Source organism: Dendropsophus ebraccatus, chromosome 11 (genome assembly GCF_027789765.1).
Source record: "Dendropsophus ebraccatus isolate aDenEbr1 chromosome 11, aDenEbr1.pat, whole genome shotgun sequence".
Lineage (NCBI taxonomy): Eukaryota > Metazoa > Chordata > Amphibia > Anura > Hylidae > Dendropsophus > Dendropsophus ebraccatus.
In genome coordinates this window covers 79127332-79154542 of record NC_091464.1, presented here as the reverse complement: position 1 = coordinate 79154542, position 27211 = coordinate 79127332, and the positions used below count along the sequence as shown (strand labels likewise).

At 44.0% G+C, this 27211-nt stretch overlaps 1 protein-coding gene across 1 annotated transcript in view; it reads right to left on the bottom strand.

The window, feature by feature from the left end:
* Nucleotides 1–27211, bottom strand: part of LOC138767426 (uncharacterized) — a 48210-nt gene that overhangs the window by 4294 nt on the left and 16705 nt on the right. The window contains exons 5-15 of the mRNA XM_069944929.1: nt 22410–22538; nt 21127–21350; nt 19499–19589; nt 15840–15914; nt 14135–14274; nt 13187–13340; nt 11367–11442; nt 11029–11118; nt 7876–7966; nt 5585–5677; nt 4805–4833 (exon numbers count right to left, since the gene is read on the bottom strand). Coding sequence (XP_069801030.1) covers nt 4805–4833; nt 5585–5677; nt 7876–7966; nt 11029–11118; nt 11367–11442; nt 13187–13340; nt 14135–14274; nt 15840–15914; nt 19499–19589; nt 21127–21350; nt 22410–22538 — 1192 coding nt within the window. The remainder of the gene's footprint in view (nt 1–4804; nt 4834–5584; nt 5678–7875; nt 7967–11028; nt 11119–11366; nt 11443–13186; nt 13341–14134; nt 14275–15839; nt 15915–19498; nt 19590–21126; nt 21351–22409; nt 22539–27211) is intronic.

Below are 27211 nucleotides of genomic sequence, written 5' to 3'. Positions count from 1 at the left end.
GTTCACTGTCTATTGTTTGGCTCAATGACATAGTGGACATAGTAACATAGAAGATTCTCGGCAGAAAAAGATCGCCTGGTCCATCTATATATACATTTTCGGTGATGTGGCCAATAAAGAAATCTCTTGTGGTCAGAATCCTGCGTGCAGCCACAACAGTGACTGGCAGAGTAGAAAGCCAATGTCTACTTGTTCTGCCCATCCACTGTATTTAACAATAACAGCCTATTAGGAGCCTCATGGTTATATACATAGGTGCAGGAGCAGACTACCTTTTGCTTAACCCCTTATATACTGCAGTATGTAAGTGACCCAGTGTTCTCTTACATGCTGCCACACAAAAAAAGGGTTAATACAGAAGACAATTAGCTCTCTCCTTCACTACTCCTGCACTTATAACCCCTGACCTCTGCAGGAGCTCAGAGAACAGAGGTCAAAGGTTATCAGAGTAGTGAGGCAGAGAGCTAATTGTTAACCTTTTTTTGTGTTGCAGCATGTAAAAGAACACTGGGTCACTTACAAACTGCAGTACATAAGAGGTTAAGCAAAAGGACACAGGAGGCTCTTATCTTCCCTGTGCAGGGCCCCCTCCCTCCAAGGGCCTTATAGCAACCGCCTTTCCTGCCTCTATGGAAGCTACAGCACTGCTATCAGCAGAGGTAGCCATTCAGTGCATGGTATAAACCCTTCCTTGCCATGCTGCCAGTGGCGTAGCGACCGTGGTCGCAGCGGTCGCTGCTGCGACCCGGCCCGCCACGGAGAGGGGCCCGCGGCCCCTCTCCCTGTATCCTGTGCGCCCGCCGCTCCGCTCTCCAGGACGAGCCCGCAGCTGATGCTGGCTCCCTCCTTTCATCCCCTGTGCCCGCCGCTCCGCACTCCTGAACTCCCGGCCGATGCTCCACTACCTGGCGGTGTCCCCGGGATTCCCCTGCAGCACACGCATCAGGGAGCTGTGTACGCCGGGGCTGTTACTTCCGGGTCAGGGAGCGCTCCCTGACCCGGAAGTAAAAGCCCCCGCGCACACTGACCTTCCTGATGCGTGTGCTGCAGGGGAATCCCGGGGACACCGCCAGGTAGTGGAGCATCGGCCGGGAGTTCAGGAGTGCGGAGCGGCGGGCACAGGGGATGAAAGGAGGGAGCCAGCGTCAGCCGGGGGCCATCCAACACCGCAGAGAAGGGAGCTGCGACGGGGGAACGAGGTTAAAGGTGAGTTGTTGTTGTTGTTGTTGTTTCCCCCCCCCCTTTTGTTTTTATCTACTTGACAAGGGGGCATATACAGTGGGGCAACATGGTGGGAGCATCTACATGGGGGGTAGCATGGGGGGGATGTATACGAAGACAACACAGTGGGGGCATATGTATGGGGGGCAACATAGTGGGGGCATATACATAGGGGGTAACATAGGGGGGGTATTTATAAGAAGACAACACAGTGGGGGCATATACATGGGGGGAATGTATAAGAAGACAACACAGTGGGGGCATATACATGGGGGGAATGTATAAGAAGACAACACAGTGGGGGCATATACATGGGGGGTAACATAGGGGGGTATTTATAAGAAGACAACACAGTGGGGGCATATACATGGGGGGTAACATAGGGGGGAATGTATAAGAAGACAACACAGTGGGGGCATATACATGAGGGGGAAAGTACAGGAAGACAACACAGTGGGGGCATCTACAAGGGGGGGAAACATAAGGAAGGCATCTATATGGGGGAAAAGATAAGGGGGACAACACAGAGGGGACCATTTAAAAGGGGGGACTACACTGAGAGGGGCTGTCAAGGAGATGCACATGGGGCCATATATATGGAAGACTGAACAAGGGGCCATCTCTACACAGAGGGGGGCATATACTATAAGGGGGGGGGGGTAACAGAGTCAGCCTACCCACTAACTGAGGGTGTAAAGGGGCCAATACAGATGTGCAGTTTGTATAGAGATGAGGATGGTGACAGAGTGAGGAGCCTAATATCTCTGTCTGGCAGATTCTGTGGATTCGTGGCTCGAAGAAGTTCTCATAATGACCCAGATGGAGAAGATGATGAAAAGGGAAGAACTCCGATCAAAGAAGACGTCCCCTGTGAGTCACCTGATGTAAGTGCACTGTAATGTATATGGTGTACAGAACCTGTGTAGAGCTGGGTCTGCCTCTTCTGGATGAGGTGATAGTGATCTGTGTACAGTGGATGTTATTCAGTACCAGCGGTGGTATTAGTCAGTATGTGGTGGTGTTAGTCAGTAGCAGCAGTGGTGGTGGTATTAGTCAGTATTGGTCTCGGTATACTGGATTTGGTCAGTAACAATATGGTGGTAATGGTAGTGGTTGTGGTGTGGCGGTAATATTTGCGCCTTGGTAATATTGGTCTCAGTATACAGGATTTGGTCAGTAACAGCATGGCGGTAATATGTATGGTGATTATATTTCCATCCTATATACTGGTATTATTGGTAATATCTATCTATCTATCTATCTATCTATCTATCTATCTATCGCATAGTTTGGTCAAGGAAGGGGGGGGGGCCCAAGTTGAACTCTTGCACCAGGGCCCAAGGGACATTAGCTACGCCCCTGCATGCTGCTGTTTCTTTCCTTTCTGCTCACATAGCCAGTGCACCAGTCACCCCTTCTCCTTCTGCCTGCCATTGCAGTGTCCTGGCTGTGCACCATGGAGGAGACTCCCTGGAGCATAGATTCCTATGTTACCGCTCTGAAGGGTTAATGTAACAAAGCCAAGAAGGTTTTTGAAATTCTCCTGAAATGAAAGTCCTTTCAAGCCTCTTTTCTTTTTCCCTGGAAGAGATATTCACTTGTTTACTGAAGCTGCCAGTTTATGGTCTGTGAAGCGAAGCTGTTCTCTAGAAATATTGCGCCATATGGGCACTGCCCTAAAGTTCACTCTGAAGGAAGAATATTTAAAAAGGTAAACTTAATCTTTGTCAGTCCATATAAGTTATATGTCCATAAAGGTTCCTAAGATCTTGGCAGAAGGGAGAGCTGACATCCCCATTGTAAGCGACCTATTAGCTGGTCAGACAAGTGCTGATCAACTGAGTAGAAGTCAGTACAAAGGCTTATTGAGAGAAGCACCGATTGGAAGTGGAAGGCCGCATCAGGGATCGCTGACCATTTACCGCCATTATTAGCAGCAGAACAATGTGATGTGATGTGCAGAAAACTGTGTTAAAAGGTGTAGTTTTATCACCTAGATTTTTTTTTTATTCGAATCTGTTTCTACTTTTTGACTTTAATTTTTTCCCCACTATTTGTACATTGTTATGGGCCATATTGCGTGGGCTGTTCTTAGCAGCATTTAGTTACATGCTTTACAGGAAGACTCATAGACATAGACGACAATAGACAGACTCTTAAGATGAATATGAAACATTACTGAGCACGCTCTGTGACCTTTTAGAAGGCCATTCCACAGGGAGCTGCTATTGTCTCCTCTATCTACTGGTGTCACATGATGCTGCAATGCTGTACAGATCACTTTACTGCAGCCTCTTCTTATCTCCACAGACACAACAGGAAGTCTCAGCTTAGTTTTAAGGAAAAAGTCTCAGCTTAGTTTAAAGGAAAAATTATTGCTTGTTATTGGCTAAACAAGCATTTAAGCGTTTTGTTTGTATGGGTAAAGTGGAGTGGAAACTGCAAGATTTAAAGCCCCCAGTATGACCATCTGCCCTCCCCTCTGTGACGCGGTGCCATTGATTCTAATGGAGCCACGTCACAGAGTGGAGAGAGTTTTGTCACACTGGGGGCTGGCGGGCTCTCCTTCAGTGCAACAGGCTGGTCCGCTGCTTGAGACCAGCGCCATGCGTGGGAATCGAGCAGTGGTTCACAAAAAACGTGACACTGGCATCCTTATGTCAGCGCTGGTCTGTTTATGTAAAAAAAAAAACCACAAAGCCGTATACCTGGTGGTACATTCGCTTTAAGCATTGTTTTATAATATAGATAGGAAATTTGAAAAAAATGCCATTAAGTAGAAAAAAAACCCTTATACTTATCTCCCTCGCCTCCCCACTGCTGCTATCTCCACGTCTGTCCCCTACCTCACTGCAGTTCCTTTTTTTGTGTTCGGCACCTTCCCATTCAGCCAATCAGTGGCTGAGGCAGTACAAAAGTGGCTACTGATTGGCTGAGCGGGAAGGAGCTGAACACAGACGCAAGGAAAGGCGTCTCAGCAGAGGGGTAAGCGTAGCCTAACTGTGCTCCGGAAGAGAATGGTAGATGTAAAGCAGATGTAACATCACTGTAATCACTTCTACAGTCGGCAGAACTCACGTGTAGGTCTGGTATTCACTTCAATATGGGGTGATATACAAAAAGGAGCATTATTATGTATAAAATGTTTACCATGTATAGCAGGGTTGGGGAACCTTTGGGCCTCCAGCTGTTGCAGAACTACAATTCCCATCATGCCTGGACAGCCAAAGCTAAAGCTCTATACCAGGCATGATGGGGATTGTAGTTTTGCATCAGCTGGAGGGCAGAAGATTCCCCACCCCTGATGTATAGTAACATGGTCAATAAGGTTGAGAAAACAGACAAGAATCCCATTAAGTTGACTTATGCTATATCTATATATCTATAACTTTATCTTTAAAGTTTTGTGTTAGTTATTTTTATGATTTCCTTTTTCCTTTTTTGTGCTGCATAATTCATAGCAGATAAGATATACGACTCTCTGCTTCTCCTCATCATTGCTGCCTGCCGGGCTGTGAGAAATAACACTCAGAAAAACAAATGGGAGAAGGGCTGTGAAATAACAGGCTGCATTTATCATTACCTTTCTACTGAATCGCCTCCGGCAGACACCTACAATACAGGAAAGAGTTTGTTACTTTGCATTATACATTCCTATCACCGCTATGTGTGAAAAGAAACCGATGAAAGTTTTTTAAAGGCTGATTTAAAGGGGTACTCTGCCGAAAATCTTTTTCTTTCAAATCAACATTTTTCAGAAAGTTATATAGATTTGTAACTTACTTCTATTTAAAAATCTTTAGTCTCCCCATACTTAACAGCTGCTGTATGTCCTGCAGGAATGGTGTTTTCTTTCCAGTCTGACACAGTGCTCTCTGCTGCCACCTCTGTCCATGTCAGGAACTGTCCAGGTTTTCTGAGGATTTGCTACTGCTCTGTACAGTTCCTGACATGGACAGAGGTGGCAGCAGAGAGCACTGTGTCAGACTGGGAAGAATACACCACTTCCTGCAGGACATACAGCAGCTGATAAGTACTGGAAGACTTGAGATTTTTAAATAGAAGTAAATTACAAATCTGTTTAAAACTTTCTAAAACCAAAAAAGATTTTTATCTTACATTACTATTGCTATGGGCTCAGGAGATTTCAGGAACATACTCTCCCAGATCTTGGATTATTTGCAGACTTGTATAATATACTATGTCCAACCTGTCTACATTGGGCAGTTACCCCTATCAATATTGTATAACCATATATCCTGGTGAAAACAACCACTGCAGCAACACAAAAGAAGGAACTCTCCATCATTCATTGCGCCTAGATAAGTGGAAAGTGTATAATGAGATAAATATCGATCTTTACCCGTCTTTTATGTAATAGCCTCCTCATCTCTCCTTGTAATTCATTTATTTGCCGTGTCGCCCTTTTCTCTATTTCATAGCTGCGCTGTTGTTCCTGGTTTAAAACACATTGGAAAGTAACATATACATAACCATGGAAATATACAACTACAGTATATACAACAGAAGTAACATATACATAACCATGGAAATATACAACTATATACAACAGAAGTAACATATACATAACCATGGATATATACAACTATATACAACAGAAGTAACATATACATAACCACAGAAATATACAACAGAAGTAACATATACATAACCATGGAAATATACAACTACAGTATATACAACAGAAGTAACATATACATAACCATGGAAATATACAACTATATACAACAGAAGTAACATATACATAACCACGGAAATATACTACTACATATACAACAGAAGTAACATATATATAACCATGGAAATATGCTACTATATACAACAGAAGTAACATATACATAACCATGGAAATATACAACTATATACAACAGAAGTAACATATACATAACCACAGAAATATACTACTACATATACAACAGAAGTAACATATACATAACCATGGAAATATACAACTACAGTATATACAACAGAAGTAACATATATATAACCATGGAAATATGCTACTATATACAATAGAAGTAACATATACATAACTATGGAAGTGCCTGGAAAAGCTGAATCCAGTCCTGAGGGTCAGATGATGGAGAGTGGGCGGGCCGGTGGTGAGTTCCCGGGGGGGGGGGGGGGGGGGGGAGGGCTGCACAGCACTCTGGCCGCCAGCCCTGTAATGCCGGGCAGAGTGCGGTGAAGCGGGGGGGGGGGGGGGGGGGGTTGCGGTTGATCGGGCGGCGGCCAGTCCCGTGGTGAGGTCCGGGCTCCGGCTAGAGTGCAGGACGGGTGGTGGGGGGATCTCAGGCATTCCTGTGCTGAGGTCCGGGTGCCTCAGCGGGGCTGGCTCTCTACCAATCCGGAATTGCGGGTACTTTCCTGATTTACATCAGGAAAATGCCTGTGATTCCGGCGCTCCCATAGACTTCTATGGGGGCTCCGTGCCGGATTTCCGGACGAAAATAGGACAGGATCTAAAAAATCCTGAAGGGTGTCCGTGTCTAATGTTAGCCTATGAGTCCGGAAATCTGTCTGGATTTCCTGATAGGAAATCCGGACAGATTTTCCGGACGTGTGAAGGGGGCCTAAGCCAATACTCTTGACCCCAGCGCTCCTACAAATATATATTCTTGATTTAATTCCTGATTACACCAAAGCCTCGATATAAGACAGCGACATAATTACTGTATATAGTGTGCACTCTAGAAGCAGCTCTCACAGTGACACCATATGGCAGCACATCGGAGACCTATGGCTGCGTGAACAATATGGTGGCTCAGTGGTTAGTACTGTTGCCTTCCAGTAGTGGGGCCCTGGATGCGGATCTGAGAGTTTGTACGTTCTCCCCTTGTTTGTTTAGGCTTTCTCTTGGTCCCTGGTTTCCCCCAACACTCCAGAACATACTGACATTTTATATTGGGACAGGGACCACTCTAAGTAATATGTTGGCACAGTAATATTCTATGACCTGTATGAATGAGGAAGTATCAGATTCATTGCAGGGAGGGTTGGAAACTGAGCACAATGATCGCCTGTCACCGAATCGGTTATGACCGGCCATAGTACAAGACAGTTAGTGCCAAGTCAATGTCCTATATACAGTATGAGCCAAGGCAATGTCCTATATACAATATGAGCCAAGGCAAAGTCCTATATACAGTATGAGCCAAGGCAATGTCCTATATACAATATGAGCCAAGGCAATGTCCTATATACAGTATGAGCCAAGGCAATGTCCTATATACAGTATGAGCCAAGGCAATGTCTTATATACAATATAAGCCAAGGCAATGTCCTATGTACAATATGAGCCAAGGCAATGTCCTATATACAATATGAGCCAAGGCAATGTCTTATATACAGTATGAGCCAAGGCAATGTCCTATATACAATATGAGCCAAGGCAAAGTCCTATATACAGTATGAGCCAAGGCAATGTCCTATATACAATATGAGCCAAGGCAATGTCCTATATACAGTATGAGCCAAGGCAATGTCCTATATACAGTATGAGCCAAGGCAATGTCCTATATACAATATGAGCCAAGGCAATGTCCTATATACAATATGAGCCAAGGCAATGTCCTATGCAGGATTCAGAGTAAACTATGTCGCAATTGCAAACAGTGCAGCGTTGTCTCAAACCTGTCGAAGCTGCTTCTCCAGTGCAGTTTTATCCTCTTCGTATTTTCTTCTGGTTTCTGCCAAAATTTGGTTGAGCCTTTCTTCCTGTTGCCTACACACCGTATGTACAGAGAAATGACATAGTGACTAATCACCCTTTATAGAAATGAAATGATAGCCTTCACTTTTCACAGTTTTTCTATAACATTGGGGACCAGAGCAAAATGAGAATTCATCATTGTTATATTTTGTGTGGATTCCTGACAATTTTTATTTATTTATTTTTTTTGCCTGGACAATCCTTACATGCAGCCTATTGAAGAGAGTGGTGGTTTGCTGCCTCTGCCCCGTTGCGTGGAGCGAAGTGCAGCAGGCCATCACTATCATAAGTCTGAAAGAACATGCTGAAAGACGCTCATGTTGGCAGATCAATGCCTTTTAACTTGACCTATCACACCAAGCGATTATCAGGTAGAATGGCTGCCAATTGGCCAAGTAAAGATGATAATTGTTTGGTGTAATATGGCCCTCAGGTTTATGCCTCATTGACTACCGTGCGGTGGTGACCACCTATGACAGACTATGCAGTAAGCCTATGAATTCTTAAAGGGAATCTGCCAGCTATAATTCACATTACACACTGCTGACAATGTTAGATAGCTGTTAGATCAAAGAGACACATGGTACCTTTCATATATCCATTTGTGCTTCCAAAACATATCAGTTTAGTAACGTAGATAGTGTAGTGCTTTAGCTGTTTGGGCGTTCACAGCATCATGTTGAATTATTATACAGTGAGCCCCCTGAGAGGTAAACTGTTCACTCTGTTATATACAACCCGCTTATGGACCGTATATCACAGACATGTGAATCCAGCATTACTCTCCCCTCGCATACCTGACCCTGCTTGGGACTCAGCTTTCAAGTGTCAATGAGGGGGGAAGAGGAGGTATTCCAGCTAACATCCATACGGGAGCTTGGAAAAGCCTCTTTGACTCTTTGTATCAAACAATAAAAGCATTTTTTCTACATCGACGGATATATAAAAGGTGCCCTGTGTCTCTTTGACCTAAAAGTTATCTAACAGTGTCAGCAGATTGGAAACTAAATTACGGCTGACAGATAAAAAAAAGAAGTCCAGCGCGAGGCATAAAAATGACTACGGGCAGGGGGAGGGGGGAAATAGAAAAGCAAATATGCTTATGTGGTGTCCCATCATGGGTGTTTCTAGTCTAGACACCTGTCACGAAAGTGGTGATGAAGGTGTATGTAAGCTTCACCACTAGATGTCACTTTGTATCACTCTGTATGTATTGCACAGCTGTAGTTACTATAGGGTTACTATCTTATTATGTGATTCTGGGCGCCAGTGAGAGATGCTCTTTTCCTTCCTTCCATCTATCTCTATTCTCTTTTCTTTACACACTCTTCTCCACCACTCACAGGGACTTTTACACACCCCGTAGGAGGTAGTCACTTGGGGAGAGGAAGTGTAGTCTCGCTGAGTTAGTTAGTTTCCCTCTGATTCTCTGAGGAGTAGGACCCACACAGATCAGGCATCCCTGCTGAACTTTGCCAGGGCCCAGCTCTGCCAGGTTTCCTGTCCAGGACCGATCAGCTGTGATAGTGGACAGACACATGTATGGAGAACGCAGAGACTTTCTATCGCCAAGCTATACCCACAGACACTATGCAGTGCTAAACAGCTAAAGGGAGGACAAATCAGAGATCACCCCAGCTCACACCAAGAACCTCTTTTAAAAGGTGCAGGAACTGACCCGGATAGAGCAAAGCAACCATAACCAAGGACTACGTACTCTATCTTGAAGCGCATGTGAAACTGGGACACGCTCGGACACTTAGCTACACTCAGGTACCCAAAACTGGGGCGGGGCTTGTGTCACCCTCGTCGGATAGGTAACCCAACACTGCAGGGCAGAAGGTGGTTATGGAGACATTCAGGTCAAAACACAGGCACAAGTATTAACTTCACAAGTATTCTTCAGGTATTTCTTCTTACAAGTTCCGGCAGATTACTACACTGGGTTGGGGCTCTCCCGACAAACTCCTCTCCACTTCTCTGAACTCTTCTATTCTACTCAACACTCAACTGAACAAGCACTGCTACTCTACCTCAGCACTTCAGCATCTCTCAGCAGAGATTCAGTGAACTCAAGTCTGTATCTCAAAACTCACTTGTTATCCTACTATCCTGTATTGTAAAATATTTTTTTAGTAAAGATCAGTTTATTTATTCTACTGGGACTCAGTGATAATTGCACCAGCACCTATACACAAGCTACACCATTCTTGTGTCATTTTACCCTTTCTGTGGGTGGCGGTACCGACAGTCCAGGTGGGTCATCACTCACTCCGGACCACCATGATAAGAGCCCAAGGGACCCATCACAACCCAGCAGGTCACCTACCATTGGGGGTCAATATAGCCAGCCACACAAACTAAAAGCAGGTACAACATCATACCTGTGTGCTGAGTTAGCACTGGCGTCATGACTATACCACCATTGGCTGAGCTATATTCCAACCACCAACATAACATCATCCCAGTGGTTGGGCACCACAGGAACCACTCCCTGAATCCGTGCTGCCTCGCATCACAGAGCTCCCGTACCCCGCTGGCTGTCCTCTTCTCCCGGGGTCCAGGTGTGTAACAACCTGGGCTCAACTTCACAAATGGGTGGGATTTAGCCCACTCAGCCAATCAGTGTGTGGTGAGCCCCTCGGAGGTGTTATATCGGAGGGACGGGCAGTCACTTGCTAGGTGTTGTAGTGTGCCGCCACTCCTGTGTTGGATGGCCGAGATACAGCCGGACCTTAATGAGCTGTCACGGTTGCAGATGATGTCACAGATAATATAGTCACAGGTGTCCAGAGCGGTGTACACAGGTGTCCAGAGTGGTGTAATGACCCTCCCGGATAGAAGGACCCCCCACCCACAGAAATGTGGTGGTCATCACTGCTTAGCTGTCAAAAGGGCATGAACCTGAACAGTGGTGACTGCTCATTTGACAGTCTAAACCTCATTAGCATATGATGTGCAGACCATTGCAATCATTTTTTAATTTATATGAAATATTGTTAATACAATAGAGTTTCTGTTGTGTCCCTCTTATATAGGATGGTGTTTTTTGACGTGATAAATGTATTTTTCACCTTTTCTGCTCCTCTTCTTGCTGCCGTCTCTTCAGCTCTTCTCTCTCTTCTTTCTCAGCCATCTGCCTTTTTAAGGTTTCGCGTTCTTCTCTGCAATTACACAAATAGTGGAAGACATGAGGTCAGCATCACTGACATTATATGACTAATAGGACGACTTATTGTGCATTGGCCGTGTCCTTTGTCTGAGATATCGTTGCGTCTCCTGATAACACGGCCGGGATCGGTTTATTTTCAGCAGACTGTTGGAATGGATTTTTCTTTATCAGGATCATTCTAATGGAAACATTTAATCTTGCCCATACAATTTCATTTGTTGGAGACGTAACAAGATTTACCTTGCTTTTCTTCTATCTTGTGGTCTTGTTCTTGGATATGTTGTCGCTTTGGTCACATAACTCCAATGTGGGGTAGCTTAAAACACAAAGCCATTGTATTAGATGTAACTTTTTATACAATTCCAAAATGTCCAAGAAGTCCGGCGCGGGGCATAAAAATCACTACGGGTAGTGGGTGGGGGGAAACAAAAAAGCAAATATGCTTATGTGGTGTCCCACCACGGGTGTTTCTAGTCTAGACACCTGTCGCAAAAGCCTAGGCTAAAATTACTAATGAAGGTTGAACTTAGGGTATATGCACACTAAGAAATTACGCAGATAACTTGCAGCGGATTCCGTCGCTTGCTATGGTCAGGCAGATTCCGCCGTCCACCCAAAGAATTGACATGACAATTCTTTGGGCGACAGTAAAATCTGCCTGCGCATTGATTGGAGCCTATGGGATCAGCGTAACTCCAAGTGGGAGCACAGGGGGTAGGTGGGGGGTTGCGAAAGCAAGCAACAGAATCCGTGGCAAGTTATCTGTGTGATTTCCTTAGTATGTATATACCCTTACTCTGTATTCCAGCAACCATGCACCCAAAGGGGGAGATTTATCAAACATGGTGTAAAGTGAAACTGGCTCAGTTGCCCCTAGCAACCAATCAGATTCCACCTTTCATTTTCCAAAGAGTCTGTGAGGAATGAAAGGTGGAATCTGATTGGTTGCTAGGGGCGACTGAGCCAGTTTCACTTTACACCATGTTTGATAAATCTCTCCCAAAATGCTTTTATTAAGAAAATATTCCTTCTTAGGGCTCGTTCCGACTGAGCAAAAGCAGCTGAATTTCTGCGCTGAATCAGCGCTGAAATTTCAGCTGTTAAAATAGGCGCAGAGCTAATTTCCATTGTGTTGAATGGAAATTCTGCTCTGCAGTTCACACAGTGGAATTTCCACACTGAACTAATCCGCTTTCCGCCAGAAAAATGAACATGTTCATTCTTCCGCTAGCGGAAGCCTATACAAATCAATGGGGCTCTGATTTTCTGTTTCAGCACGGAATACGCGCGTATTCAGCGCGGAATACAAGCGTAATACAAGCGGAAATTACTCGCTGAATCAGCGCGGAAATGGGGAAAAGGGGGGGGGAGGAGGATTCTAGTATATGTTCTGGTATAGTCTAGTTTACTCACCAAATACTCGCTGAATTTCAGCGCTGAATGCATGCGGATTCAGCGCGGATTCCTCGAGTATTCCGCGCTGAATTTGTCAAGAGCTGATTACGAGCTGAACACTTTCCTAGCAGAATACGCAGGGATTCTGCTTACATTCTGCTTATATTCTGCTTGGAATTCAGCGTCAGTTGATTTCAGGCGAAAATATTTCCTTGCGTAATCCGCTCCTTTTGCTCTGTGTGAACGTAGCCTTATGTCTACCATCTTGTCCGCAGAAATCACTGTCTACAGAACTAGTTTCCTTTAGACTTAAAATTCCCTATTAACTAGCTCCAATTTAGTTTACACGATAGGATCAATCTTTAGACTTTGTGGATTGTCCTAACTGTACCCTCCGTAATGGCCAAACAGTCTTTGCAGGTACCATAATCAGTGTAAAAACTGTTTACAATCAAGCCTCATCCATCTGGCAGCTGCCCATATGGATTTACTCTGAATGAGCAGAGCTCCAGCGCTGTCTGCTACAGCAGGTATCAGTGGTATACTTCGGCTTAGTCCCTTTGTCCCACTGAGGATCAGTCTTTAGACTTTGTGGATTGTTCTGACTGTTTCAGCCTTCATGGCTCCCAATATTATAGTAGACTAACAGGATGTCTTCTACAAACCTTGGGTTGGATCGTGAACTGGAAACTGGTTGCTGCCTCCCTTGGTCAGTGAATTGAAGAGATCTTGATAAAAATGCTTATTTATTATAGCCTGAAATTCCTGGACAGACAGAGCCGTCCCGGCAGTTCTCAGTACTGCTGGCATTTCACTCGGCTAAATGAAAAGAAAAATGAATATTAATAACCATTACTGCCTTTCACCCTAATATTTTTCTTTCAAATCAACTGATGCCAGAAAGTGCCAGGGATTTATAATTTACTTCTATTAAAAAAAACTCTTCCAATACTTATCAGCTGCTGTATGTCCTGCAGGAAGTGGTATATTCTTTCCAGTATGGAGAGCAGGAAAGGTTTTCTATGGGGATTTGCTACTGCTCTGGCCAACTAGGAATTCTTCTTATCTGGAGCCAGTTCAATGATTACCTGGTGTCCTTACCTGGATTCCTATATTCATTTTCATTACTCGTTTCCTCCACTTGTTTTTAGGCACTTTGGCATCTGTCCCTTTCCTACAAAACTGTCCAGAGCAGGAGAGGTTTTCTATGGGGATTTGCTGCTGCTCTGGACAGTTCCTGACATGGACAGAGGTGGCAGCAGAGAGCACTGTGTCAGAATGGAGAGAATACACCACTTCCTGCAGAACATACAGGAGTTGATAAGTACTGGAAGATTTGAGATTTTTTAATAGACGTAAATTATACTTGCTGGTACCAGATGATTTAAATAATTTTTTTTTTTTGTGTGAACTACCATTTTAAAGCATCTGCTGCTATTGTCTGCACATCTGCACAAAGGGGACCTCCACTATATTGGGTGGTGGTTTTAATGTTATGCCTGGTCAGTGTATCATCTACCTGATCATAACGCCTGTAGACCATACTGACTACCTGGCTCCGGATATATTATTATCATTGGATTTTCAGTCTACACAAGGTGCATCATACTTACTGTGTTTGCGCCATTGAGAGGTCTTTTAAGTAATATGAGAAACGCTAAACCAAAAGTTGGTAAACAGTTAAAGTCCATCTCATCGAGTCCCAGGATATGCTGGTCCCAGACGTAGAGTAATGTATTCATATTCAGGTAACCTGTAGCGTGAGACAATATAAATGCAAGTAAGAAAAGTACTGACAGGAAATCCATCATACAGTCCAGGTAGCATGACTCTACAACTACAATATCTTTGTAAAAGTGACTTAAAGGGGTGCTCCAGAGGGAATTTTTTTTTTAAATCCACTGGTGTCAAATAGTTATATAGATTTTTAATCAACTTCTATTTAAAAAAAAACCTCAAGCCTTCCAGTACTTATCAGCTGCCATATGCCCTACAGGAAGTGGTGTTTTTTTCTTTCTAGTCTGATACAGTGCTTTCTGCTGCCACCTCTGTCCATGTCAGGAACTGTCCAGAGCAGCAGCAGCAGCAAATGCCCATAGAAAACCTCTTCTGCTCTGGACAGTTACTGACATGGACAAAGGTGGCAGCAGAGAGCACTGTGTTAGACTGGAGAGAATACACCACTTCCTGCATGACATACAGCAGATGATAAGTACTGGAAAACTAAAGATATTTAAATAGAAGGAAATTACAAATCTATATAATTTTCTGACACCAGTTGATTTTAAACATCTTTTCCCTCTGTAGTACCCCTTTAACTAAATTTTATGTACTTTTTTTTTCTTTTTATCAAAGCACTTGTGTTTTTTTCGACATTTTTGTTTGTGACTTTTGTAGAGTCTGCAAGGTCACCTTATATCTCAGAGACATGGTGTCCTTTAGCTATTATTAGTATCCTACATAGAAAAGCTGCGAAGTCTGAGACGTCAGTGGAATCGTGTCTTCCTCCCGTTACTTCATTTACTATGAAAATCAGGTTCTAGTGAAAGTCAGACGGAACAATGGCTGTGCTGATATAATGATAATAGAATGACTTCAGATAAATATAGTTCAGCATGGGTAGCTGTCATACACAGCATGATTAGAATAGATCCTAACAAGGAAACAGATACTAGACATTAAAGGGGTATTCCAGAAAAAATCAATTAGGAGACTGTGGGGGCCTGACCTCTACACCCCCTTCCCATCTCCATATCGGGCCCCGGCTTCTGTGTAATGAATACAGCTGCAGGTACGGTACATGACCTGCGGCTCTATGCATTCCTATGGAGCCGACGGATAGAGCTGAGCACAGAGTTCTTCCTATAAACTCGCCTCTTTCCTTCACTCCATAGGAATGAGCCGTACCTGCAGCTCTATTCATAATACAGGAGGTCGGACCCCCGCAATCTCCTACTCAGACTATCCTACTCCTGTGGATAGGGGAAAAGTTGATTTTTCCTGGAATAACTCTTTAAAGTAAAGATGACTTTGACTTCTAGTAAAAATGTGATCTCAATTTACATCTTGGGCCGGGGTGTAACTAGAAAGGGCTGAGGCCTGGGCCCCATAGCAAACTAAACATTAGTCCTTTCTATCCGGGGTGGGAAAAATGATGACGGCAATTTGATCTTTGGTGTACAAGCCGCTTTCCTCTGTGTGCTCCTCTCACTGCATTGCATGGTTCCATATTATCTCTATTCAGTTTCATATTCTTCAGCTATGCATAGGCTCCAATGAATTAATTTGTATTGAACAATTTTACAAATGAGTTTGTACCAACAAAGAAGACTTGGAAGACGGGTTGCAGCATCCTCTGTAGGCCGAGAGTCAGGGCCTCTTCTGAATTCTTAGCTGTTTTAGAACAAGACAGAATTGTGGAAATGTGTTACAAGATTACTCCGGACAATACCTGTTTTCAAAAGTTTTGCTTCCTTGAAAATTTAAGACGATTATGATAAATCTATTTGAGCTGAGCGGAAATATAATTTTGGATAGTCTGTGTCATGTATGAATTTAAAAGAAAACATGAAATAAAAGGGGTATTCCACTTAAACATAAATTTTGATATATTGCTGGCCATGGTGAGACTAACAATTCCTTCCATACTTGTTATTATCTCCTACCCCAGTTCTCAGCTGCTGCTTTTTGTTGAAGACGCAAAAATCTGTGAGTGAGCTTTTCTATCTGTCTCCCCCTCCTACCCCCTCCCTTCTGGCTGGCTGTATCTGCAACATTGTAGCTTCTTTGTAATGCTAAACTTAAATCAGCAGTAGATGTGATATAAAGCAAGTTTGCAATTTGCATATATTACTCTTTTTTTTAGTTATCATGGAAAACACTGCACTTTGTTTTCTGACACTTTTCTTTTTCAAAAAACAGGAAACAGTCGGAAAACAGGAAGTCTTGTGTATCCCGGGCCATCTGAGCACTCACAGAGAGAAGGCAGTCATGGGATTGATGGACACATTGAGCCGTGACTCTCTGTACTGGACGGAATTCCTGTGTTTAGTCTGTTTTTTTCCACCAGCACAAGTCAGAAAATCTTCTTTCAGCAGACTGGACCTGGATACAGTAAGTATAGCTGTTATATAGCTGCCTTCCATACACTGGACCTGGATACAGTAAGTATAACTGTTATATAGCAGCCTTCAGAAGACTGGGCCTGGATACAGTAAGTATAACTGTTATATAGCAGCCTTCAGAAGACTGGACCTGGATACAGTAAGTATAGCTGTTATATAGCTGCCTTCAGAAGACTGGACCTGGATACAGTAAGTATAGCTGTTATATAGCTGCCTTCAGGAGACTGGACCTGGATACAGTAAGTATAGCTGTTATATATCTGCCTTCAGGAGACTGGACCTGGATACAGTAAGTATAGCTGTTATATATCTGCCTTCAGGAGACTGGACCTGGATACAGTAAGTATAGCTGTTATATATCTGCCTTCAGGAGACTGGACCTGGATACAGTAAGTATAGCTGTTATATACCAGCCTTCAGGAGCAGGGCCGTATTTACCACTAGGCACCCGTGGTCCGGTGCCTAGGGCAGTACTTTTTATTTTTTTTAGTCTCTCACACCCCTTTCAGACTTGACAATTCCTTTTGTCAATATGCCTGCTTTAATAATTGAATACCAGGATTATTAGCGATACGCCTATAGGCGATACGCCCAAGAAAATCATGATGGTAATTGGTAAGTGAAGATGAGGCGTTTTTAGGTTTAGTGCCTAGGGCAGCAGCAGCTGTTAATACAGCCCGGTTCAGGAGAATGGACCGGGATACAAGTAAGCATAGCTGTTATATAGCTGTCTTCAGGAGACTGGACCTGGATACAGTAAGTATAGCTGTTATAAAGCTGCCTTGAGGAGACTGGACCTGGATTTTTGGTAAGCATAGTTGTTATATAGCAGCCTTCAGGAGACTGGACCTGGATTTCTGGTAGGTATAGCTGTTATATAGCTGCCTTAAGGAGATTGGACCTGGATTTCTGGTAAGTAAGGTTGTTATATAGCTGTCTTTAGGAGACTGGACCTGGATTTCTGGCAAGTTCAGCTTTGTTTTACAGCATGATAACAACTACAAAAAATAATGTATAATTGTATGTATATTGTAAACTTGCTTTATATTACATCTACTGTTGATTTAGATTTTGAAAGTTATAATGACAGTGACACTTTAACTTTAAGAAGGTTGTCAACCAATTTGATGTAGTTTGGTGCTTGACAGTTTCCAAGGAAATTCTTGTGAACATCCTGAAATGATTTCCAAGCAATTTTTTTTAGGTCTCAGTTGTCAACCTTTTAAAACTTTGGCCTCGAAAGACAGAAACTTTTAAACCAGGTAACAGCAGACGCCATCTTGGAAGTCTTAAAGTCAGTAATTTTTTTTACAAATGTAAGTCCTGGACCAAGTCATTCAGTTCTTGTTGTGTTATAAGATGAGGTTCACCAGGCATACATGGCTCAAACTCTGTGGTTCCCTAAGTTTTACCCACGGACTGCAACATCTTCACTAGCTGCCTCATCTAGGCTCTGTGTCTCTGGTGGCTTGGGTGCTGGAGGAGTGTCCTCATGTGGCACTGGTTTCATAGCTGAAGGAGTTCTGGATTTCTTATTCTTTTTTTTTGGCATGTTGAAAGACCACAATCAGCTGCCATTGTGCATGTCAACTGATTGTGGTCTTTAACAGGCGCTATTACCCCAATCGATTATTGCCTGGAAAGGCCGGTTATCGGCCAAGTACAGCCGATAATCATTTGGTGTAATTGGGCCTTTAAACTGGCAGGGCATAATGAGTATACTAAAATGCGTTTAACCTAGGGGCCAGGGAGAGCCTTGCCTTCCAAAACTGGAGCACGGTGTGAGACTGGACACAACACACCACTCCCTGTAAGACATACAGCAGCTGAGAAGTAACACTTGAAAACTATTCTTTTTCTATGGAGTACCCCTTTAGGCTATGTTCACACTATGTATCTGTGCGGCTGTATTTTTTACGCGGCTGGAAATGTGCGGCTGAAACTACGGCCGTGGGAAAAAATAGACATGCGGCTCAAAACATACGGTCATTTACTTGGAAATCTGGTTCAACTAAAAATAACAAATAAAATCTTTAGAAAGTGATGCAAACACCTCTGAAATGCATCAGGGAAAGCAGGGAACACAGTTTACAGGAATCTCTATTACCGGGGTTAGCGATCCTCTGCAGTAATGCCGATGCCTCTCATGGTTAATATATTAAATTAATAAAACACATTTTCGTTGTAATAAAGTCCCTTTCGTTTTTCAATAATTAAATTTAAACGAATCCATCATTTTGCAATTAAATATACTGTTAAAATAAATATATATATATATATATATATATATATATATATATATATATAAATAAATGTATATATATATATTTATTTTTTGACAGAGAAGAGGGGAGACAGGGGGCGCTTCCTCGTGTGGTAAAAGATGACCAGGTGGATGGAAACAAGGTCTTACAGGGATCCACTCACCTGGGTAGGTTGTGCAAAATTTAGGCACAACTCTATATGCAGCGTGAAAAGAGTGTACTCCGCAGCTGTACTGGGGGATGTCACCACCGACGGTGGGAGAAGCAAATGTAGATGTGTAATCAATCGATTACAGGACCAGGAATCGAATCCACACCAGAGTATAGTGAGCGCAGGAGTATATAAGTTTACACACAGCGGTGCAGCCAGGAATCATCCAGAAGTAGATGGCGTGGTAGGTATATATTCTTTTATTGCAACGCGTTTCGGCCCTATATTATCTAACATGGGCCTTTATCAAGCATACAAAGCAGACACTACATAGGCAATATATAGGCACATCCTGATGACATCAGGATAGGCCTGGGTTTTAGAAATAGAAATTTGGAACAGTCAACAAAACTATGTGTACACAGAAAAAAATCTCACCTTCAGTTGCATAGATTTTCTGGATGGTTTGTGCCAGGCTTTGATCCAGTGTTTGTAGTGACAAGGACATTTTTTGGAATGTTTCATTTTCCTAATTGAAAAACAAACAAACGTGTTTTTATATTTGTGTGATACTCCTGTTCTGATGAAGTTTCTGTCATTTGCACCTTTCCTCCTTTTTCCTCCTCCTATAAAGCTATTGACAGCTTTTTTTTAAATTCTTGCTTTAAGTTTATGGCACAAAAAGTTTTCCTATAAATCTTTTAGCTGTTGCTTAGTTTTTCTTCTGCACTTATTTAAGCTCTTTTTTCCCATAGCTCTAATTTTCTTTAATATACGTGCACACAACCTATATGATTATCAGGCTGCTGTGTAACTGACTTATTTCTCTGAGTAGCAGCTAAATGGTAGGAAATGGCTAATAAAGACTATACAGAATTGTTACATTTTACTAGAGATGAGCGAAACTACCGAGGTTCAGGTTCGTTTGAACCTGAACTCTCGGCGTCTGATTCCCGGTGTCTGCAGCCTCCGTAAAGAGGGTGAATACAGCCGGAGGACCGCCTGGAAAACTGGGATACAGCCATGGAGGCAAGGTTGCTTTACCATGGAGGCAGGCCACGCTCTGCTGGGTGGGCCTGGGCCCCCCTGACGCAAGGCCCCATAACAGCTGCATGGCCTGCCTTCACGGTACGCCACTGGGTCTTAGTAGTTGGACCCCCACTGATTAGTCAGTTGGATAATGAAAACACAACCTGAGATCTGTCACTTGAAGGCTATAAATACTGCATGAAGTATTGGACGGAAGCTTGTGAATTTCAGCCTGCGTTTTACTATTAGATTACGTCTGCATTTACTCCATGCCAGCTGGCATTGAATAGTTTTATAAATCATTGGCGCACCAGTGTAACAGTCTCTGAGGGACCTGAAAAAGATTTCATTACTTTAATCTGGTTTCAATGTTGTATTGGAAAAATTAAAGCGGACATTGTATATTTGGAGCTGACAGATATTACACAGTCAGCAGTTTTCATCCATATTTGTATTTAGTAATGTATCTAAAAGAGAAATATTTTATTGAAAGGATTGTTTTCTGTTTTAAAGGAGAACTCTGGGCAAAACTTTTTTTTCAGCTTCCCACCCATATCACAAAGTTATACAATACTGTCAAATGAAGGAATTACATATTCAGTTGTCTTACATTATGTCTCCACACCTGGTCTTCTTCTGTCCTCTGCTTCCTCCCCGGCGCCACGGCTGTAGCTTTAAATCAGTCTCTGAGCTGACAGGCTGCTCAGACAATCACTGGCTGCGGCAGTCCTGGCCAGTGATTGGCTGAGCAGCCTGTCGGCTCAGAGACTGCTCTGAAAGTGCAGCTGCTGTGCCGGGAAGCGAGCAGAGGGCAGGAGAAGACCAGGAGCGTGCAGATGTAATGTATAACAGCTTAGGACAAGGCTGCACAGACATCACTAATGATATATATATACACGAGGGCTGATCTCGCAGAAACTTCTGACCCTAGTTAATTTAAAAGAAGGTTTTTTTTTCGCTGGAGTTGCCCTTTAACCAGTAACATAATATAAAGCAAGCTGTTAGATGAATAACATTATCACTGGAACTGAGTTTACCTCCGAGTGCTTACTCCGATGCATGATGGATGGTCGAGAGTCCATGAATGTGATGTACTCCTCAACCAATAGAGTAGACAATGAATCTAGGGATGTGCTAGGTTTAGATGTTGTAAAGACTGTCTGGGCCAGGGGCACAAGCAGAAGATAATCCTCATCTGAAAGGCCGAGCTTTGCCTGTTTATGAAGATAGGATATCACATTCCGCATACATCTTGCAATGCCTAAAAATACCACATAAGAGTTAAAGGAACACAGAGGTATGGGATCGATTAGAGAAACATAAACCTCTAACATCACTATTTGCTGGGAGTCATGATATATGAAAATAATTTAAAGGGGTATTCTGGGCATTCATATGTTTTTTAGATATTGCTGGGGTTGCATAGAAAATAATAAGCAGCCTATTTCCACTGACTACGTTTCCCTGGGGGTTCTCCTGTCACATCGTCTGGTCGCCAAACAAATGCTCTGGCTGCTACTTCTGAGACGCACTTACTGACTGAATCGGTAATGGTGAGTGATTAGTAGAGGGGACTGTTACTACCGAAACAAGTCCATCCCAGAGTATTCAGCAGGGGACCAGTAGATGTGGCAGGAGGACCCCAGAGGGAGCATAGTAGGGGAGAGTAACAAAATATGAATGTCTCAAATTTCCCTTTAAGCTCTTCCTGGGGCTCGTCTAGTTTAAAAAAAAAAATCAGTTTAAAGGGGTTATCCAGAGCTACAAAAACATGGCCACTTTCTTCCAGAGAAAGCACCGCTCTTGTCTCCATTTTGGGTGCAGGTTTTGTAACTCAGTTCCATTGAGGTGAAAGGAACTTAACTGCAAACCATGACTGACCTGGAGACAAGAGCGGTGCTGTCTGGAAGAAAGTGGCCATGTTTTTGTAGTGCTGGATAGCCCCTTTAAAATTTATTTCTAGAATGTTCTATGTTAATAGAATTAGGTCCCATTTCAGGACTCTCACAAATTAATCAGAGTGGTTAGTGGCTTTAAAGAGTGTTTTCATGCTATGGAGGACCCAGCATTTTGGAGCATTACTTGGCCAATCTATTGACTTCATTCCATTGGGTTTTGTGCATTACTTTGTTCGCCCTGTGGTGGGGGGCCCAGATGAGGGCTGATCTCTGTCATCCATACTGCGTCCTTGGTGGACCCTTCTATCAAAAGGAGGTGGCCTAAGTGACCCAAATTCTGGTGTCCCAACTATACATTTGAAGAGCATATAAGGCTGCTCCAAGCATTGATCCAGCATTAATCCAGTCCTGGCCTCTCTTACCCTTTTTATCTTTCAGGTTTTGAAATGTTGGTTCATTCGTAAGCAGAGCCTCGCAGTGTAGAGCAATCTCTCGATCTAGTACCGATCTGGCCTTGTTCATAGACACGTGCGTCACATATTCCATGCGGGCTATAAGAACAGCAAAGTTTTAGGATAAAATTGTTACAAATGATGGACACTTGTGGTCGTTGACCTGCCAGGCTGTAAGGGGGCCCCTTGGGTGCTTATCACGGTGGTCCGGAGTGGAGTTGTGACCCACCCGGACTATCGGTGCCGCCACCCACAGAAAGGGGAGATGACCCGAGGATGTGGTATCAACTGTGTAGGTGCTTGAGCAATAATCACTGAGTCCTGTTAGCATAAATAAATCTTCTTTGCTGTGAGAACACTTGATACAATAGTTGACCATAGACTGTTGACGTGACTGAACAGAATCTGTGTTGAAAGCCGTAGAATAGAAGAGCTGAGCTGACTTGGTTGTACGTTGAGAAGTGGAGTGAGCTGAGAACAGTAGAGAGGAGTTTGTGCTTCAAGTTCAGAGTAGTAAGAGGAGGTTTGTCATGAGAGTCCCACCCCAGGGTAGAAGTGTGCTCTGCCGGAACTTTAGGAGAAGAAGGAGTAGAATACTGAAGACTTGAAAGTAGCAGTATACTTGTGCCCGTGTTTTAACCTTTGTTGTTGTGTACCACCTGTTTGCCCTACAGTGTCGGGTGACCCATCCTATGAGGGTGACACAAGCCCCAGACCTTATTACCTGAGTTGAGCAGAGTGGTCAGGATTTCCTGGTGACACACGCGATGCAAGAGAGTACGTAGGCTTCTAGCAACTTTGCTCTATCTGGATCAGTTCCTCTTGTTATCAGGATATTGTCCTGCACTTTTAGACGTGTTATCGGCATGCGTTGGGGTGTACTCTGACTTGTCCTCTCTTGAGTAGCTTAAGGCTGGGTTCACACTACGTATATTTCAGTCAGTATTGTGGTCCTCATATTGCAACCAAAACCAGGAGTGGATTAAAAACACAGAAAGGATCTGTTCACACAATGTTGAAATTGAGTGGATGGCCGCCATTTAACAGCAAATATCTGCTGTTATTTTATGGTTCAAAATATTTTTATTAACAAGGATTTTCACATAAGAAGACAATCATATTGGCAATGAACAAAGTTTGCAGCCATACAGCAATGTGTGCGCACCACCAAATGCAAAGAAGAACACAGTCCTTAGTGTAAGACAGCTGTGACAGTAAGAGCATAACAAACGGAATGCATAGTACATTAGTGCAGACTCTTCTCAGTGCACACCCCCATATATGCGGAACTCAATAAACATTAAAGAAAGAACAAGAGAGGTGGTGCTTACATTCTGCGGCACATCGTTGGGCCCAATTGTCAAGTATAATATAACCTTTACCCTACCAAAAGGCAAGAGAAGAGAAAAAAAAAGAAAAAACAAGGGGGGGGGGGAAAACCCAACTAACTAAATATAACAAGACAAACATATATACAAAACGTGAGGGGTGGGGGAAGACATAGAGGGGACAAGGAGGGAAAGGGAAAAGGGGGTGGGGGAAACGTCCTTGCTGCACCAGATCTATCGGGTCCCATATACCCTGAAGAAGTCACAACCTACCCCCTCAAAGCGTAGACCCTGCCATCCATGTGGCGAGCTCCGGAGAGTCTTTAAAGAGCATCCATGACCTCCATTTACCATTAAATTTGGCCCCTGTATTATGTTCATCTGATCTTAACTCCTCCATACGCATGATCAGGTTAAAGGCCTCTACCCAGTGGCCCCTAGAGGGGGGAACCTGTGACTTCCACAATCTCGGTATGATCTGCCTGGTAGCCACCAAGAAACTTTTTGATTTTGGAGATAGGGCCGGGTAACACAGACAGAAGGGCCATATCTGGAGTAAAGGTTATGGACGCCCCTGTGACCTTATTATATAGGTCCTGAACCCCCTTCCATAATGAGGCCACCGGTGCACAGGACCACCATATATGCTTCATGGAACCCACCGCCGAGGAACATCTTCAACATTGGCTGGACACCGAGGGATACATCTTATGAAATTTTTCCAGCGTCCTATACCATTGGGTCAGAATTTTATAATTAAGTTCCTGAAGTCTACTGGACACTGATAATTTGTGGGTCAAAATAAAGGACTTTGACCATTCTTCCTCAGTAAGCTCTCTACCAAGCTCTCCGTGCCAAGCGGTCTGGAACCCCAAGGGCAGGTCCCCTGTCCCCTCAGAAATAAGAATGCCATAGATCAATGAAATGGTGTGTGTAGAAGCCTCAGCAGCCACACACAGGTGTTCGAACGACGTTAGGGAGGCTGTCAACAAAGCCAAGGGAGCCAAGGACTTAGTTTTCCCTTTAAGCTGGAGATAATGGAGCCATGTGCCCCCCTGCATAGGCCCCTCGCCCCTGAGATCATTCAAGGGTCGCACCCCCGTCTGACACATCACATCTCGGATCCTCGGTGTGATAGATTCCCCTCCGGGGAATGAGGGGAACCACTCAAAAACTGGGGGAAGTGTGGGTTCCCAAGCAGTGGGGTAAGTGGGCCAGGGACAGTGGCAAAGCCATTTTTGGCTGCAAAGCATCTCCAAGCCCTAATAAGGGTGGTCAGCATAGGTGATAGCCCCAAGTCCCCCACCGCCAGTGTACCAGGAAGACAAAAGACCCCTCTAGCTTTATGTGCATTGATTGAATGCTCTATCTCCACCCATAATATAGACTTGCCATGATGTTGGAGATCTAATACACAAGTGGCTATGGCCGCTCTATGATAGAGAGTGAAATCCGGTACGGCTGCTCCTCCCCTAGGCTTTGCTCTAACCAGTAGGGCATGGCCCAGTCTAGCCCTAGAGTTCCCCCATATGAATTTAGAAGCCAGCCTTCGTAGCTTCCTCAGGAAAGAGCCTGGAACATTCAGAGGGACTGTCTGAAAGACATATAAATACTTGGGTAGCGAGTCCATTTTCAGTACACTCATTTTACCACGATAGTGGTAGGGAGCTCCAACCGTGAAGATCCCTCTCCACCTGAGCTAACAGAGGTTTGTAATTTAATTCAAAGAGAATGCCTGGGTCGGCCGGTATCATCACCCCCAAGTATTTAATATTATCAGACTTCCACCTGAATGGGAAGCTATCCTTTAATGACTCAACCTCCTCGGTTGGAACTGTGACATTTAAGATATCTGACTTCTGCAGGTTTACTTTGAAGTTACAAACTCCTTCAGTACACTAGGCAGACCGAGTCGCGGTGAGGATAGGTAGAGTAGTAAGTCGTCAGCGAACAGGGAAAGCTTATGCTCCCTCTGTCCCACCTGTATGCCTCTTACCGACCCATTCTTCCTAAGAGCATTAGCCAGAGTTTCCATTACCAGTATGTATAGGGAAGGGGACAAAGGGCATCCCTGTCTGGTGCCATTCGAAACCCCGAAAGGATCAGACAGGGAGCCATTGACTCTAACCTGTGCAGAGGGGCTCGTGTATAAGGCCATAATGCGCTCGATAAATTAAGGGCCCAACCCTATAGCTCGCAGTGTCGTCTCCAGGAAGCCCCAGTGGACTCTATCGAATGCATTCTCGGCGTCAATGGATAAGAGGCACAAGGGGCTTCCTGAGAGGTGAGCTCTGGAGATCAGGGAAATCGTCTTAATGGTATTGTCTCTTGCCTCCCGTCAAGGTACAAATCCCACTTGTTCCAAGTGAATCATGCCTAGTATGTGGGGTTGTAAGCGTAAAGCTAGCATTTTAGAGTAAATCTTCAGATCAATATTGATCAGGGATATGGGCCGGAAGTTCCCACAGACCGTGAGATCTTTACCAGATTTTGGCAGCACTGTTATGTGTGCCCTAAGGGCCTGTGCCGGGAAGGGGCAGCCTCCTGAAACCGCATTGAAGGCAGCCAACATCGAGGGAGCTAAAGAGTCCCCAAGAACTTTATAAAATCTAGAAGACAGCCCGTCCGGGCCAGGGCTTTTGCCCGCCTTCAACGCCTTCAGAACAACTGCCAGCTCCTCCACTGTGAAGTCCTCCTCCATGGCCGAGGACTCAGATGCTGGAATCTGTACAGGTGCGTGTTCTGCTAAGTAGGCATCTCTGTCCTCAACCATATCCTGAGACTCGCAACACCCTGTCTGCAGGTTATATAGGGAAGAATAATACTTCCGGAATTCCTCCTAAATATCAGAGGTGGAGTGCACTATGCCCTTAGAAGGGGAGTTAATAGAGAACAGATATGATTGGGATGCTCTAGGATGTAATGTTCTTGCTAGGAGCCTACCACTTTTATCTCCATATTCGAAATAATTGCATCTCATTTTATCACGAAAGCATAGGGATCTTTTGTCTAGAATAGATAAAATGGCTTGTTTAATAGAAAGAATCTCTGCAGTTAGTGGCGGTGTTGGTGTGGACTTATTCGACATCTCCCTGTGGTCAAGATCCGCCAGCAGCCTCTTAAGTTTGGCAGCATTCTCCCTCTTGAGATGTGCGCCATGAGAAATAAAGATGCCCCAAAGGACACATTTGAGCGCCTCCCATTTAATGGGTGGGCTTGTTGAATCCTCTGCATGGACTCTCTCGAACTCGGCTATGGCCTTTTTGAGATCGGAGATACAAAGGATGTCATTTAGCAGATTATCATTAAGGCGCCAGTTATAGCCTCTCGAGCGGGAGAATGCCTGTCCAAAAGATCCCAGAACCGGGGCGTGATCAGACCGCAGAAAGATGTCAATAGAAGCCCTAGGACTATGATCCAGAAGGGCTTGTGAAACAAAAAGAT